At 33.1% G+C, this 18,586-nt stretch overlaps 1 protein-coding gene across 1 annotated transcript; it reads left to right on the forward strand.

Annotated features, from left to right (window-relative positions):
- The first annotated feature begins 12,686 nt into the window (after positions 1–12,686).
- Positions 12,687–17,597, forward strand: LOC113332454 (E3 ubiquitin-protein ligase RNF14-like). Its single transcript, XM_026578991.1, has 8 exons — positions 12,687–12,692; positions 13,064–13,081; positions 13,240–13,246; positions 15,716–15,978; positions 16,112–16,186; positions 16,277–16,730; positions 16,935–17,314; positions 17,445–17,597. Exons 1-8 carry the CDS (start codon positions 12,687–12,689, stop codon positions 17,595–17,597), a joined length of 1,356 nt encoding a protein of 451 aa, XP_026434776.1.
- Positions 17,598–18,586: the final 989 nt, after the last annotated feature.

Here is an 18,586-nt window from a genome sequence, read left to right on the forward strand (position 1 = left end):
TCATCCATTTGCATTTCACACCTGAATTCATAACACCAATTATGTTTCCAACAAGTCATTTAATCTAGATTTCAACACATGATTCACAAATTAATATTGTCATCACAACAAGTAACCATGAGTTGACGATACGAAAACCTTGGTTCGTACACCACCTATCGTTTATCGGCACAGACAACCTCCATCGATGGTCAGGAACAAAAGTTCCTATGGGGATCATACCCATCTGCTCTCGGGGATCATTACCCGTTTCATTCACCGTACAAAAACCTTTGTTCGTACACCACCTATCGTTTACCGACACGGACAACCGCCATCGATGGTTGGAAAACACAAGTTCCCATGGGGATCATTACCCATTTAACTCTCGGGGATCATTACCCGCCGTTAGCTTTAAACCATATTTCATCTAACGGTAAAACATGAACTCATTTCAATATTTTAAATCATTTTTACAATCAACCATGGCTTAACAACATGAATTTCAATCAAGCATTTATGCAAACAACTTAATTGCAAGCATTTTACATCATACACGTCAAGGTGAATAATTCATCCGATCTTTCTAAAATTTCAGTAGAACCTACATAACTCAATAAAAAACCACTTATGAAAATTTCACATAAAACTAACGGTCCAAACAAAACTTATTGAATTTACAATGACATTATAAAAACTTGGAAGATTACATGTCATTAACAAAAAATTCATGATAAACTCAGATTAACCTGGAAATGAACAAACCCAAAGCACAATGAAAGATAACACAAATATCTACGACTTTTGTCAAGACTATAAATCATTATAAAATCGTTAAGATTTCCTAAACACACCAAAACCACAGCAAAGAGAAACTGGCCAGAAATTCAGAAATACTTATCGAAAATAAAAGAAATATTCAACGGTGCATTTACGGTGGATTATTCTCAAATTTTAACCAGTAAAACCGAATCATGTTATATATCACAAGAAACAACTTGATCATCAATCGGATGCATAAAATTACGCAGATAAATTTCAGAAGCCTAACTATACAAAATCATACAAGGAAACACACAAGGACAAACACAAAAATATAAAGGGATTAAACATTCTACCTTTTATTAGCTATAATCTCCTCTAAGTTCTCCATAGACTTCTTCTCTAAAACCTAGCTCCATCTTCTTCTCTTTATTTCTAGTTCTTTTGGTTTTCTAATCTAATTTTTTTTTTTATTATTTTATTTTTATATTTAACTACCTTTTCAATTTCCTCAAATTTATTAACTTATAAAATTATAATTAGGTGATTATTTTTACAGCCTAACTAGTAGCTTTCTAATTAAATAAACCCAAATAGACTAAGGCAAAGGAAAGAAAAATAACCGTAACAAAAAGGTTACCTAACTCGTATATAACCCGACCCGAATAAATAAATAAAAATACCGGGTATTACATTCTATCACCCTTAAAAGCATTTCATCTCAAAATTCTAAAAGCATTTCAATCTAGCACACAATTCATAGTCGCATGAATTACACCAAAACTAGAATACAACTAATACGATGAAGCAAGCAATACACCAATCAAGTCTAACAAGCACGCTTGGCATCACATAAACATATCAAATATTTTATTTATGTCCCATTCAAAATCTAAAGCCTAGAGATCTGATACCAACTTGTAACACCCCGAGTTTCGGACCAGGATCAAACCCGTATGGAGATCCGAACTGAAAGCGTTACGGGTCGGAAAGATACTTAGCATATATTTCTCTATTTAAACATTGATATATTAAATTGAAACCTTATGAAAGAATAATTCACTATTTAAATATCTTAAGTTATATTCTCAACAAACATTGATATCAAATTACATGTCAAGCAATTATAAATAAACAGTTCAATCACTAAGCTACTCATTCCTAGCTTTCGCTGTGCCACTCTGATAAATCTGCAAGGATGTCAATTGGGGTGAGATGACAGCTCAATAGAATGCATTCCAAACTCTCCAAAGATGCGCAAACATAATCATTTTATCAAGCAAATACATATACCAAGAAACACATCACGACTTCGATGAATCAATGTTATATTCGACAATCACATTACCAATAATGTTTCTAATAAATTATCTTGTTTAGATTCAAATCATGAATTCACAACGCTAATAATATTTCAAACAAATAATCTAATTTACGATTTATTACATTATTGATAATAACACAATTCATCCATTTGCATTTCACACCTGAATTCATAACACCAATTATGTTTCCAACAAGTCATTTAATCTAGATTTCAACACATGATTCACAAATTAATATTGTCATCACAACAAGTAACCATGAGTTGACGATACGAAAACCTTGGTTCGTACACCACCTATCGTTTATCGGCACAGACAACCTCCATCGATGGTCAGGAACAAAAGTTCCTATGGGGATCATACCCATCTGCTCTCGGGGATCATTACCCGTTTCATTCACCGTACAAAAACCTTTGTTCGTACACCACCTATCGTTTACCGACACGGACAACCGCCATCGATGGTTGGAAAACACAAGTTCCCATGGGGATCATTACCCATTTAACTCTCGGGGATCATTACCCGCCGTTAGCTTTAAACCATATTTCATCTAACGGTAAAACATGAACTCATTTCAATATTTTAAATCATTTTTACAATCAACCATGGCTTAACAACATGAATTTCAATCAAGCATTTATGCAAACAACTTAATTGCAAGCATTTTACATCATACACGTCAAGGTGAATAATTCATCCGATCTTTCTAAAATTTCAGTAGAACCTACATAACTCAATAAAAAACCACTTATGAAAATTTCACATAAAACTAACGGTCCAAACAAAACTTATTGAATTTACAATGACATTATAAAAACTTGGAAGATTACATGTCATTACCAAAAAATTCATGATAAATTCATATTAACCTGAAATTGAGCAAACCCAAAGCACAATGAAAGATTTCAAAAATATCTACGACTTTTGTCAAGACTATAAATCATTATAAAATCGTTAAGATTTCCTAAACACACCAAAACCACAGCAAAGAGAAACTGGCCAGAAATTCAGAAATCCTTATCGAAAATAAAAGAAATAATCAACGGTGCATTTACGGTGGATTATTCTCAAATTTTAACCAGTAAAACCGAATCATGTTATATATCACAAGAAACAACTTGATCATCAATCGGATGCATAAAATTACGCAGATAAATTTCAGAAGCCTAACTATACAAAATCATACAAGGAAACACACAAGGACAAACACCAAAAGATAAAGGGATTAAACATTCTACCTTTTATTAGCTATAATCTCTTCTAAGTTATCCATAGCATTCTTCTCTAAAACCTAGATCCATCTTCTTCTCTTTCTTTCTAGTTCTTTTGGATTTTTAATGTAATTCTTTTACTTTTTTTTATTTTATTTTTATATTTAACTACCCTTTCAATTTCCTCAAATTTGTTAACTTATAAAATTATAATTAGGTGATTATTTTTACAACCTAACTAGTATCTTTCTAATTAAATAAACCCAAATAGACTAAGGCAAAGGAAATAAAAATAACCGTAACAAAAAGGTTACCTAACTCGTATACAACCCGACCCGAATAGGTAAATAAAAATACCGGGTATTACATTATATCACCCTTAAAAGAAATTGCGTCCCGAAATTTAGAAAAATGCTTACCATCTCAAAATTCAAAAAGCATTTCAATCTAGCACACAATTTATAGTCGCATGAATTACACCAAAAATAGAATACAACTAATACGATGAAGCAAGCAATACACCAATCAAGTCAAACAAGCACGCTTAGCATCACATAAACATATCAAATAATTTATTTATAGCCCATTCAGGATCTAAAGCCTAGAGCTATGATACCAACTTGTAACACCCCGAGTTTCAGACCAGGGTCAAACATGTATGGAAATCCGAACTCAAAGCGTTACGGGTCGGAAAGAGACTTAGGCATATATTTCTTTATTTAAAAATTGATATCTTAAATTGAAGCCTTATGAAACAATAATTCACTATTTAAATATCTTAAGTTATATTCTCAACAAACATTGATATCAAATTACATGTCAAGCAATTATAAATAAACAATTCAATCACTAAGCTACTCATTTCTAACTTTCGTTGCGCCACTCTGATAAATCTGCAAGGATGTCAATTGCGGTGAGATGACAGCTCAATAGAATGCATTCCCAACTCTCCAAAGATGCGCAAACATAATCATTTTATCAAGCAAATACATATACCAAGAAACACATCACGACTTCGATGAATCAATGTTATATTCGACAATCACATTACCAATAATGTTTCTAATAAATTATCTTGTTTAGATTCAAATCATGAATTCACAACGCTAATAATATTTCAAACGAATAATCTAATTTAAGATTCATTACAGTATTGATAATAACACAATTCATCCATTTGCATTTCACACCTGAATTCATAACACCAATTATGTTTCCAACAAGTCATTTAATCTAGATTTCAACACATGATTCACAAATTAATATTGTCATCACAACAAGTAACCATGAGTTGACGATACGAAAACCTTGGTTCGTACACCACCTATCGTTTATCGGCACAGACAACCTCCATCGATGGTCAGGAACAAAATTTCCTATGGGGATCATACCCATCTGCTCTCGGGGATCATTACCCGTTTCATTCACCGTACAAAAACCTTTGTTCGTACACCACCTATCGTTTACCGACACGGACAACCGCCATCGATGGTTGGAAAACACAAGTTCCCATGGGGATCATTACCCATTTAACTCTCGGGGATCATTACCCGCCGTTAGCTTTAAACCATATTTCATCTAACGGTAAAACATGAACTCATTTCAATATTTTAAATCATTTTTACAATCAACCATGGCTTAACAACATGAATTTCAATCAAGCATTTATGCAAACAACTTAATTGCAAGCATTTTACATCATACACGTCAAGGTGAATAATTCATCCGATCTTTCTAAAATTTCAGTAGAACCTACATAACTCAATAAAAAACCACTTATGAAAATTTCACATAAAACTAACGGTCCAAACAAAACTTATTGAATTTACAATGACATTATAAAAACTTGGAAGATTACATGTCATTACCAAAAAATTCATGATAAATTCATATTAACCTGAAATTGAGCAAACCCAAAGCACAATGAAAGATATCAAAAATATCTACGACTTTTGTCAAGACAATAAATCATTATAAAATCGTTAAGATTTCCTAAACACACCAAAACCACAGCAAAGAGAAACTGGCCAGAAATTCAGAAATCCTTATCGAAAATAAAAGAAATAATCAACGGTGCATTTACGGTGGATTATTCTCAAATTTTAACCAGTAAAACCGAATCATGTTATATATCACAAGAAACAACTTGATCATCAATCGGATGCATAAAATTACGCAGATAAATTTCAGAAGCCTAACTATACAAAATCATACAAGGAAACACACAAGGACAAACACCAAAAGATAAAGGGATTAAACATTCTACCTTTTATTAGCTATAATCTCTTCTAAGTTATCCATAGCATTCTTCTCTAAAACCTAGATCCATCTTCTTCTCTTTCTTTCTAGTTCTTTTGGATTTTTAATGTAATTCTTTTTCTTTTTTTATTTTATTTTTATATTTAACTACCCTTTCAATTTCCTCAAATTTGTTAACTTATAAAATTATAATTAGGTGATTATTTTTACAACCTAACTAGTATCTTTCTAATTAAATAAACCCAAATAGACTAAGGCAAAGGAAATAAAAATAACCGTAACAAAAAGGTTACCTAACTCGTATACAACCCGACCCGAATAGGTAAATAAAAATACCGGGTATTACATTATATCACCCTTAAAAGAAATTGCGTCCCGAAATTTAGAAAAATGCTTACCATCTCAAAATTCAAAAAGCATTTCAATCTAGCACACAATTTATAGTCGCATGAATTACACCAAAAATAGAATACAACTAATACGATGAAGCAAGCAATACACCAATCAAGTCAAACAAGCACGCTTAGCATCACATAAACATATCAAATAATTTATTTATAGCCCATTCAGGATCTAAAGCCTAGAGCTATGATACCAACTTGTAACACCCCGAGTTTCAGACCAGGGTCAAACATGTATGGAAATCCGAACTCAAAGCGTTACGGGTCGGAAAGAGACTTAGGCATATATTTCTTTATTTAAAAATTGATATCTTAAATTGAAGCCTTATGAAACAATAATTCACTATTTAAATATCTTAAGTTATATTCTCAACAAACATTGATATCAAATTACATGTCAAGCAATTATAAATAAACAATTCAATCACTAAGCTACTCATTTCTAACTTTCGCTGCGCCACTCTGATAAATCTGCAAGGATGTCAATTGCGGTGAGATGACAGCTCAATAGAATGCATTCCCAACTCTCCAAAGATGCGCAAACATAATCATTTTATCAAGCAAATACATATACCAAGAAACACATCACGACTTCGACGAATCAATGTTATATTCGACAATAACATTACCAATAATTTTTCTAATAAATTATCTTGTTTAGATTCCAATCATGAATTCATAACGCCAATAATATTTCAAACGAATAATCTAATTTAAGATTCATTACAGTATTGATAATAACATAATTCATCCATTTGAATTTCACACCTGAGTTCATAACAACAATTATGTTTCCAACAAGTCATTTAATCTAGATTTCAACACATGATTCACAAATTAATATTGTCATCACAACAAGTAACCATGAGTTCACGGTACGAAAACCTTGGTTCGTACACCACCTATCGTTTATCGGCACGGACAACCTCTATCGATGGTCAGGAACAAAATTTCTTATGGGGATCATACCCATCTGCTCTAGGGGATCATTACCCGTTTCATTCATCGTACGAAAACCTTTATTCGTACAGCACCTATCGTTTACCGGCACGAACATCCGCCATCGATGGTTGGAAAACACAAGTTCCCATGGGGATCATTACCCATTTAAATCTCGGGGATCATTACCCGCCGTTAGCTTGAAAACATATTTCATCTAACGGTAAAACATGAACTCATTTAAATATTCGAAATCATTTTTACAAACAATACAAGCAACCATGGCTTAACAACATGAATTTCAATCAAGCATTTATGCAAACAAGTTAGTTGCAAGAATTTTACGTCATACAAGTCAAGGTGAATAATTCATCCGATCTTTCTAAAATTTCCGTAGAACCTACATAACCCAATAAAAAACCACTTATCAAAATTTCACATATAACTAACGGTCCAAACAAAACTTATTGAATTTACAATAACATTCTAAAAACATGGCAGATTACATGTCATTACCAAAAAATTCATGATAAATTCATATTCACCTGGAATTGAGCAAACCCAAAGCACAATGAAAGATTTCACAAATATATACGACTTTTGTCAAGACTATAAATCATTATAAAATTGTTAAGATTTCCTAAACACACCAAAACCACAGCAAAGAGAAACTGGCCAGAAATTTTGAAATCCTTATCGAAACTAAAAGAAATATTCAACGGTGAATTTACGATGGCTTATTCTCATATTTTAACCAGTAAAACTGAATCATACTATATATCACAAGAACCAACCTGAAGATCAATCGGATGCATAAAATTATGCAAATAAATTTCAGAAGCTAAACTATACAAAATCGTACAAGGAAACACACAAGGACAAACACCAAAAGATAAAGGGATTAAACATTCTACCTTTTATTAGCTATAATCTCCTCTAAGTTCTCCATAGCCTTCTTCTCTAAAACCTAGCTCCATCTTCTTCTCTTTCTTGCTAGTTCTTTTGTTTTTCTAATCTAATTCTTTTTCTTTTTTTATATTATTTTCATATTTAACTACCCTTTCAATTTCCTCAAATTTATTAACTTATAAAATTATAATTAGGTGATTATTTTTACAACCTAACTAGTAGCTTTCTAATTAAATAAACCCAAATAGACTAAGGCAAAGGAAAGAAAAATAACCGTAACAAAAAGGTTACCTAATTCGTATACAACCCGACCCGAATAGGTAAATTAAAATACCGAGTATTACATTCTATCACCCTTAAAAGAAATTTCTTCCCGAAATTTAGAAAAATGCTTATCATCTCAAAATTCTAAAATCATTTCAATCTAGCACACAATTCATAGTCGCATGAATTACACCAAAACTAGAATACAACTAATACGATGAAGCAAGAAATAAACCAATCAAGTCAAACAAGCACGCTTTGCATCACATAAACATATCAAATAATTTATTTAATATCTCATTCAAGTTCTAAAGCCTAGAGCTATGATACCAACTTGTAACACCCCGAGTTCCGGACCAGGGTCAAACCCGTATGGAGATCCGAACTCAAAGCGTTACGGGTCGGAAAGAGACTTAGGCATATATTTCTCTATTTAAACATTGATATCTTAAATTGAAGCCTTATAAAACAATAATTCACTATTTAAATATCTTAAGTTATATTCTCAACAAACATTGATATCAAATTACATGTCAAGCAATTATAAATAAACAATTCAATCACTAAGCTACTCATTCCTAGCTTTCGCTTCGCCACTCTGATAAATCTGCAAGGATGTCAATTGTGGTGAGATGACAGCTCAATAGAATGCATTCCCAACTCTCCAAAGATGCGCAAACATAATCATTTTATCAAGCAAATACATATACCAATAAACACATCACGACTTTGACGAATCAATGTTATATTCGATAATAACATTACCAATAATGTTTCTAATAAATTATCTTGTTTAGATTCCAATCATGAATTGAAAACGCCAATAATATTTCAAACAGATAATCTAATTTACGATTCATTACATTATTGATAATAACACAATTCCTCCATTTGAATTTCACACCTGAGTTCATAATACCAATTATGTTTCCAACAAGTCATTTAATCTAGATTTCAACACATGATTCACAAATTAATATTGTGATCACAACAAGTAACCACGAATTCACTGTACGAAAACCTTGGTTCGTACACCACCTATCGTTTATCGGCACGGACAACTTCTATCGATGGTCAGGAACAAAAGTTCCTATGGGGATCATACCCATCTGCTCTCGGGTATCATTACCCGTTTCATTCATCGTACGAAAACCTTTGTTCGTACACCACCTATCGTTTACCGGCACGGACATCCGCCATCGATGGTTGGAAAACACAAGTTCCCATGGGGATCATTACCCATTTAAGTCTCGGGGATCATTACCCGCCATTAGCTTGAAACCATATTTCATCTAACGGTAAAACACGAACTCATTTCAATATTTGAAATCATTTTTACAAACAATACAAGCAACCATGGCTTAACAACTTGAATTTCAATCAAGCATTTATACAAACAAGTTAATTGCAAGCATTTTACATCATACAAGTCAAGGTGAATAATTCATCCGATCTTTCTAAAATTTCAGTAAAACCTACATAACTCAATAAAAAACCACTTATCAGAATTTCACATAAAACTAACGGTCCAAACAAAACTTATTGAATTTACAATGACATTCTAAAAACTTGGCAGATTACATGTCATTACCAAACAATTCATGATAAATTCATATTAACCTGGAATTGAGCAAACCAAAAGCACAATGAAAGATATCACAAACATATACGACTTTTGTCAAGACTATAAATCATTATAAAATCGTTAAGATTTCCTAAACACACCAAAACCACAACAAAGAGAAACTGGCCAGAAATTTTGAAATCCTTATCGAAACTAAAAGAAATATTCAACGGAATTTACGGTGTCTTATTCTCAAATTTTAACCAGTAAAACCGAATCATATTATATATCACAAGAACCAACCTGATCATCAATCGGATGCATAAAATTACGCAAATAAATTTCAGAAGCCTAACTATACAAAATCATACATGGAAACACACAAGGACAAACACCAAAAGATAAAGGGATTAAACATTCTACCTTTTATTAGCTATAATCTCCTCTAAGTTCTCCATAGCCTTCTTCTCTAAAACTAGCTCCGTCTTCTTCTCTTTCTTTCTAGTTCTTTTGGTTTTCTAATCTAATCATTTTTCTTTTTTTATTTTATTTTTATATTTAACTACCCTTTCAATTTCCTCAAATTTATTAAATTATAAAATTATAATTAGGTGATTATTTTTACAACCTAACTAGTAGCTTTCTAATTAAATAAACCCAAATAGACTAAGGCAAAGGAAAGAAAAATAACCGTAACAAAAAGGTTACCTAACTCGTATACAACCCGACCCGAATAGGTAAATAAAAATACCGGGTATTACATTCTATCACCCTTAAAATAAATTTCTTCCCGAAATTTAGAAAAATGCTTATCATCTCAAAATTTTAAAAGCATTTCAATCTAACACACAATTCATAGTCGCATGAATTACACCAAAACTAGAATACAATTAATACGATGAAGCAAGCAATAAACCAATCAAGTCAAACAAGCACGCTTAGCATCACATAAACATATCAAATAATTTATTTATGGTCCCATTCAAGTTCTAAATCCTAGAGCTCTGATACCAACTTGTAACACCCCGAGTTCCGGCCCAGGGCCAAACCCGTATGGAGATCCGAAGTCAAAGCGTTACGGGTCGGAAAGAGACTTAGGCATATATTTCTCTATTTAAACATTGATATCTTAAATTGAATCCTTATAAAACAATAATTCACTATTTAAATATCTTAAGTTATATTCTCAACAAACATTGATATCAAATTACATGTCAAACAATTATAAATAAATAGTTCAATCACTAAGCTACTCATTCCTAGCTTTCGCTGCGCCACTCTGATAAATCTGCAAGGATGTCAATTGGGGTGAGATGACAGCTCGATAGAATGCATTCCCAACTCTCCAAAGATGCGCAAACATAATCGTTTTATCAAGCAAATACATATACCAATAAACACATCACGACTTCGACGAATCAATGTTATATTCGACAATAACATTACCAATAATGTTTCTAATAAATTATCTTGTTTAGATTCCAAACATGAATTGACAACGCCAATAATATTTCAATCAAATAATCTAATTTACGATTCATTACATTATTGATAATAACACAATTCCTCCATTTGAATTTCACACCTGAGTTTATAATACCAATTATCTTTCCAACAAGTAATTTAATCTAGATTTCAACACATGATTAACAAATTAATATTGTCATCACAACAAGTACCATGAGTTGACGTTTAGTCCCATTTTTAGTGGGCTTTGGACACTCCAGTCCTGTCCCTTCAAGCCTAGTACTAGGAGGTCCAAATTTACCAAATCTTGAACGAGTTGATCCTTCTATGAACGATTTAGTCCAAATCGACATTATTCAATACCGAAAATACCTATCATCAGTCATATTACTTCTTCGAATTTCAGTTTTTTTTTCCATGTCTGAAAAAATTCTTCCGTGAAAAACAAATCATAAACCTAATCTCTTCTCAATGAAAGTTGAATCGCCAATTATAAATCTGAGAATCTCAACTTGAGAACCCAAACTCTTATCATCTGTATTTTCTTTTGGAAGATTAACTCAATCCAGGAGAAACCTTGACGAGATTCAATTTCAACATTGAAGAATCCGTCGTTGAAAGCGTTCGGAAAGATAAATGCAATCTATTCTTATCATTTGGTTTAATTGCAACTGTTAATTTACCGATTTTGTAGTTTTTGTAGTTGTAGGAAATCCTACAGATTTCAGAGTCGATTTTAGATTTTTTTTAACGATTTCAACAACCTAATAATTACTCGGTTTCAATTTCAGTTTCTTTTTTGATTCATAAGTTTAAATATATGCCATTGTATGGAAAAATATGATGTATGCTGGGTAGAAACAGTCACTTCAAGTTTATTTATTTGGATTCGAAGAATCCGTTGTAAATTCTCTACCAGTCAGCTTTTAATTGCAATTTGATGGTTAAACCATGTTTGCAATGTAATTCTTAATCTCAGAAACTATCAGTTCATAGAAATTAGGATTAGGAATCTCTATTTGGTGGTTAATTGATACACATCGTCCATATGGTTTCATGTCTAATTTTAGTATGTTGTTTTAGTACTCTTGTACCCATATCCTGGTATCTTTAGATCTAAAACTCTAGTTTTTCATATCATCTGAATTGCATGATGATGCTTTATAGTCTTATAGATAAAAATGGTGGTGTATTATGGTATGTGCTTGGAAACTATTAAAGCCATGGACTACTACGAATGAGGTTGAGTTGAGAGCACGGATCATTGTAGATCCTAAAAAGGCAGTAGGTTGAGTTCGGTAGACCTTAGGATGATAGTCAATTAGGTAATGTCCTATAGCTCACCGGTTCAAAGGATAATTGGCAGAGAAGTCTTTTGACGTGATTATGCCTTTGAATATTTTGGTTTTTACTTTCTTATGTAAGACAAAAGTAAACTAATTACTTGTTACATTTATTTTTCTTCCGATCATTTACTAAGAACACGTATGAAACTAGTACAGTAGTACACTTGCGATATAATCAGTAGTAATATCAGATTTCCATCCACAAGACTCACAAATATACTTTACATAGTGTTTTTATATGTCTTATACTTGTCGTACGAATGGCGGTGAGAATTTTAAACAGTGTAGAATTGTGTACACCTAATTGTTGCCTTTCTATTTTAATTATCTAATGATTCCGCTGCTAATTTTGCAAGAAGGTTTTGCTTTCGTTCATTGCACAACTTGAAAGTTAATATACTGTTGCGAATCGGAAATGGTGAACTTTGAAGTTCCGTTTTTTTGTCATTAGAGTTATACTTTCTACTTTAATCATTGTCCATTTTTCTTATGTTTACATTTTTCTTAATTTATCATTGTCTATTTTTATTATTTTGAGATTTTTCTTAATTTTTCCTTTTGATTTTTCCGTTTCTTTCTGTTCTAAAATAGATATCTTTGTGAACTAATATATTGATCTTTTGCTTTTTGTGCTCAGGCAATTGTTGTATTGAGCGTATTTAGTGTAACTTGTTGATGGGCTACGCTTGGCTTTTAATTTAATTATGTTATAGTTGGCTTCTATTACATATACGTGGTATGCCTCATGAGTAATTTAAGTGCTTCTGTTTGTCCTTTTCCTTTACATCCTTATTGTCTCCTTCTTTATTGTAGGGCCAGGGTCAGTAATTTAATGGCAGGGTACATTGCGACTCCAAATTCCAAATAAAAAAGAAGTTCTTAGCCAAGTTCCGGTACTGTACCCGGCACTTTGTAGGTTTGGTAGAATTGACGGATTGGACTTTCAGATCCAAACGAAGATGTAAGTACTGCTGACTTTTTTAATGTGTTTTTGTTTTTGTTTCCAGATTTTTGTGCGTGACATTTTATTTTTTAACTACTCAGTTGGGCTGGTTGATTTCTAAAATCATTTCGACGTGATGCACATGTTTCCCAGCAGATATATGTACCGCCATGTTGTTATCTCGTGTTAGCATCTCACAATAATAAAGTTTGCAAGGTAAATTCTTCACATGTAGCCTCTCTAACCACTTATTCATTTTCTTGTAAAAGTTGTGAAGATAATCTATTAGAACCTTCACGTGCATTGGTTTTATTGTACCGGTGTACTTATTTGTGCACCAACAATTCGTGCACTTTGTTTCTACATTGATTACGAACCTGAATCTATCAAACTAGTATTTGCATTTAAACTTGTCTAATACACAACAAACACAGATTTCTCCCTGACTCGAGGAATCACCACAGTGATCCATATCGGCCTCCGATGAGGAAAACCACATATAATATGGATTGACTCCCTGAATCGAAGTTTTTACTTTTATTTGTGTGATAATATATCAGACATAGAAACCTAAAGTAACAAATACAATATAAGATTTGAGTTGATTAGTTGAGGTGCTATAGCTGTAAAACAACTTGTAGTTGTACACCTATTAATCATTATCCACATAATTACACACATGTTCTGGGTATACTTGTGTACATAATTGTACATACTTGTGTACATAGTTGTACACATGTGTAATTACCATGAAATACGTTTGATTATATGTTTTATAGGGGGAACATCTTGGTGCACCAGTGTATTTTCCATGAAAATAAGTCTACATATGGGTATAAATGATCGATTTAATGCATATTTTGTAGGTGTGTACATATTGGTACACCTGTGCAATTCACATGAAAAATTAGGTTTGTGTGTGATTATGAATGATAGATTTGATGCATGTTTTGCAGCGGTGTACATATAGGTACACCTGTGTATTTTCCATGAGAAAGTAGGTTTGTGTATGGTTATGATAATTGGTTTTAGGCATGTTTTCAGGGTGTGGATATTGATGCACCTGCGTAAATCCTATGAAAAAGTATGTTTCCCATGAAAACCTACTTCCTATGTTTTACAGTGGTGTACATACCGGTGCACTTGTGTAATTCTCATGAAAAAATAGATTTGTGTATGGTTGTGAATGATTGACTTTATGCATGTTTTGAAGTGGTGTATATATTGCTGCACCTGTGTAATTCCCATGAAAAAGTAAGTCTCTGTATGGTTATGAACGATCGTTTTTCAACATATTTTACGGGGGTGTACGTATTGGTTCACCAGTGGAATTCCCATGAAAAAGTAGGTTATTGTGTGGTTGTGAATGATCATTTTTATGCATGTTTTGAAGCGTTGTACATATTGGTACACCTATGTAATTTCCATAAAAAGGTAGGTTTGTGCGTGGATACGAATAATTGATTTTATGCATGTTTTGGAGGGATGTACATACTGTTGCACCTATGTAATTCCCATGAAAAATTAGGTTTGTGTGTGGTTTTGTATAATAGATTTTATGCATCTGTGTAGGGGTGTACATATTGGTGCACCAGTGTAATTCCATGAATAAATAGGTTTGTGTGTGGTTATGAATGACCGATTTTATGCATGTTTTGGACGGATGCACCTATTGGCGCACTTGTGTAATTCCCATCAAAAAGTAGGTTTGTGTTTGGTTATGAATGATCACTTTTATGCATGGTTTCCAAGGGTGTGCATATTAATGCGCTAGTGTATTTTCCATGAAAAAAGTAGATTTTAATTGGTTTTATATATGTTTTGCAGGGGTGTACGTATTGGTGTCCCAGTGTAATTTTCATGAAGAAGCATGTCCGAGTGTGTGTGTGAGTGACTAATTTTATATACATTTTTTAGATGTGTACAAAATGGTGCACATGTGAAAAACCGATTACATAAGCTTATGAATTTTTTTGTGCATGAGTACTTTTTTTTGTACACAACAATTAATTTTTTTAAAAGTTGAAAATTATATAGTCATATGGGTACTCTTTTTGTAGCTATCGGAAAGAGCTTTCCGAATATATAAAGTTCATGAATTTTGGACGTGCGGTTCGAAAAATAAATCGTTTTTAAATTATTTAAAATTGATGACATCGTCATAAGTCATCGTAGACTAAACCGCAAATATTTGGACTAAATTGTAATAACAAGGGCTATTGGTGTACTTTCCACATTTCAAATAAATGATAGACTAATTTGTACCTAGTTGAATGGGTGTGGACTAACTAGTATATTTTGATGTGATTTTGAACTAAACCATATTTTTCCCTTCTGTGGGGTCAGTTCGAAAGCATCCCAATGATCTCAAGTCTAATGGATTTTATCCAAATCAACAACCCCATGTTATTGAGAAAACAGCTGCATCCGAAGTGTGTTTATCAGTTTCTAACAACGAAAAGAAGGAGGGAGAACGAGAAAGTGAGAAATCTAAAGATGAAGTTGATGTTATTAGTAGTCGGCTAGAAGAGATTTTATTTGTCTCCCAAGAACCCAAATTGTTATCAGAAGAACAGCTGAGAGTTAATGGTCGGTTGCAGGAAGAGGAGGTAAATGTTTCCAACTCAGAAAGTTACTTTCTTTTGTTTCTCATGCACAACTCAGAATGTTAATTCCAAATTAACCTCGGAAAGCAGCAAGGCTAATTTCTCTTTTCATGTCAATCTTCTTCTTTGCATGCAGATACAAGCAATGGAGGCTATATATGGTGAAAATTTCATTGTACTTGATAGACAAGATGGCTTACGGTCATTCCAGGTTGATTTGCAAGTACCCAGTTTAATTAATTTGCAAGTACCTGTTAAACAATTTTATTTTCTAAATAATTGAAAACAATAATCTCTGCAGATATATATACATATTGATGTTCCCAGTGAACTTATAGTGTATACTAAGATTGGCTCATGTGATGGAGAAGTCGAATTTAGCAAATTAGGCAGTGAAACAATCGCAACACCTGTTAATTCCAACGAATCATTCAAAGTTCAGTATCTTCCCCCAATATTATTAACATGTTTACTATCCAAGGCATACCCAAGCCATTCTGCTCCTTGTTTTACTATTTCTGTTCAGTGGCTGGATGCTATGAGGATATCTAGCTTGTGTAAAATGTTGGATACGATTTGGACGGATCAATCAGGGCAGGAAATTGTTTATCCATGGGCGGATTGGATACAGAATTCATCTCTCTCCTACTTAGAGTTTGGTAATAGAATACCGCTTACTGCATCATTTGGAAAAGTAGATAATGCTGGAGATAGACGTGCCATTTCGGAAAGTGTCTCTCCAGATGTCGATACACGTTTGATCCTGAACTATAATGATGACAAACTCAATGAAGAATTCTTCCAAAACCTACATGAATGCTGAATTTGTCTAAATGATCATCCAGGTATCTCAAATTTGTAATCCATATTCTCTTTTGCTATACTATTTCAGTGTAAAAATTAAGTTTACCATGTTGCACGCAGTGAATTGATGTGACATCCATATCTCCTTTTAACAGGAACCAGGTTTGTAAAATTGCCGTGTAAGCATTTCTTCTGTCGCAATTGCATGGTGACATATTCAACCATGCAAGCAAAGGAAGGCGGGGCAATACTATGTCCGCAAATAAAATGCAGTGAACTAGTTCCTCCTGGTTTGATTAAAAGCTTGCTTGGGGATGAAACATTTGAACAATGGGAGTCACTATTGTTTCATAAGACACTTGATTCAATGTCTGATATAGTTTATTGCCCTAGATGTGATATGGCTTGTTTAGAGGACGAGGACCACCTCGCTCAATGTACCGAGTGCTTCTTTACCTTCTGTAGTCGTTGTAGAGATAAACTTCATGTTGGAGTTCCATGTATGACACTAGAAGAGAAGCTTGAGTTCTTGCAGGTAACAAACGTATATACACATATATACAGACACACGAAAATTTAATCCAGAATATGTCTACTTCTAAGTTTGCTAGATATTCCAAAGTTATGTAATTAAGAATCTGATATCTCTGTTATTACCTGCCCAGAATCGTCAACCTGCACAGAGTGGTCAGCCTATAATGACTAAGCAACAGCTTAAAGAGCTGGACAGGATTAGGATAAATGTGTATGTTAATGAGCAGGAAATAAAGCGTATTGCTAAAAAATGCCCTAACTGCTCGATGGCAATTTTCAAATGACCCTCTTAAACTCTTATGATGCTCGCACACATTTACGACGAACATGCACTCAAAATGTTCACTGTACGCATCCATAAAGATCACTGCATACACACATAAGGACAGCGATAACATCTCTTTTCTCCCCCACATTTCATGATACTCATAAAATATCATGAAAATAATACAAAATCAATGTGTCATAGCACAATGATATTGGGGATGTTGAATGGTACTGTAACCATTAACCAAGTTAGATGTCTCTTGAGCATTACATCCAGTTACTAGTTTTTTCATCAAAATTACAATGATTTGACCAAGACAATTTATCAAACACCTTTGTGTTCGACCCACTTTGTCTCAAAATCAGCAAACTACAAAGTTCCTCATTAACAAATATGAAATAAAAATATTGAATCGAACGTTGAAATCAAAATTTCAATCTAACCTGCTTATTCATATTGCTCAGAACTTTCACTTGGTTTTGATTGCGCCAAATACTGCGCCAAATGTTGCACGTCCAATCTTCAAAACACCAGGACGAGAACGAGCACTAAACTTTTATAGCACCCATGAAAATCTATTCTTAAGATTGTTGGAAATCTAAGGCAATGGATGTTATAAATGCGAGTACAACTTGATCGAGGCGTGAAGATGTTCACTGTCCTTAAGAATAGATTTCGCCCCTTAGGTGCAAACAGTTTAATGGCGTCTATTCTCCAAGATTCAACGATCTCAATCATGTAAGAGTGCACTCTCTTACACTGGATTCTTGTGAACAATAAGAAATAAGTCTACGGCAAAGCACAATGTATATGCACAGTAAGCATAAACATAAGACACTACAGTATTGGTAGAGAAGAAGAGTTCTAAGAATAAGAGAGAAGGATTTCCTCTTTTGGGAAGTCAGTTCCTCTATGTATATATAGAGATTGAACAGACACGTGACCATCCAATAGCAATGCTTTGTATGGATGTGTCTCATGGAATGAAACCCTTTAATCCATCTC

The sequence above is a fragment of the Papaver somniferum genome, unplaced genomic scaffold, assembly GCF_003573695.1.
Source record: "Papaver somniferum cultivar HN1 unplaced genomic scaffold, ASM357369v1 unplaced-scaffold_131, whole genome shotgun sequence".
NCBI classification, from domain to species: Eukaryota; Viridiplantae; Streptophyta; class Magnoliopsida; order Ranunculales; family Papaveraceae; genus Papaver; species Papaver somniferum.

Bases quoted from the DNA above. Each gene is read 5' to 3' on its own strand.
- LOC113332454 (XM_026578991.1), top strand. The intron at 15,979-16,111 runs GTAAATGTTTCC...CTTTGCATGCAG, and splicing joins GTCGGTTGCAGGAAGAGGAG to ATACAAGCAATGGAGGCTAT. The intron at 16,187-16,276 runs GTTGATTTGCAA...TAATCTCTGCAG, and splicing joins ATGGCTTACGGTCATTCCAG to ATATATATACATATTGATGT.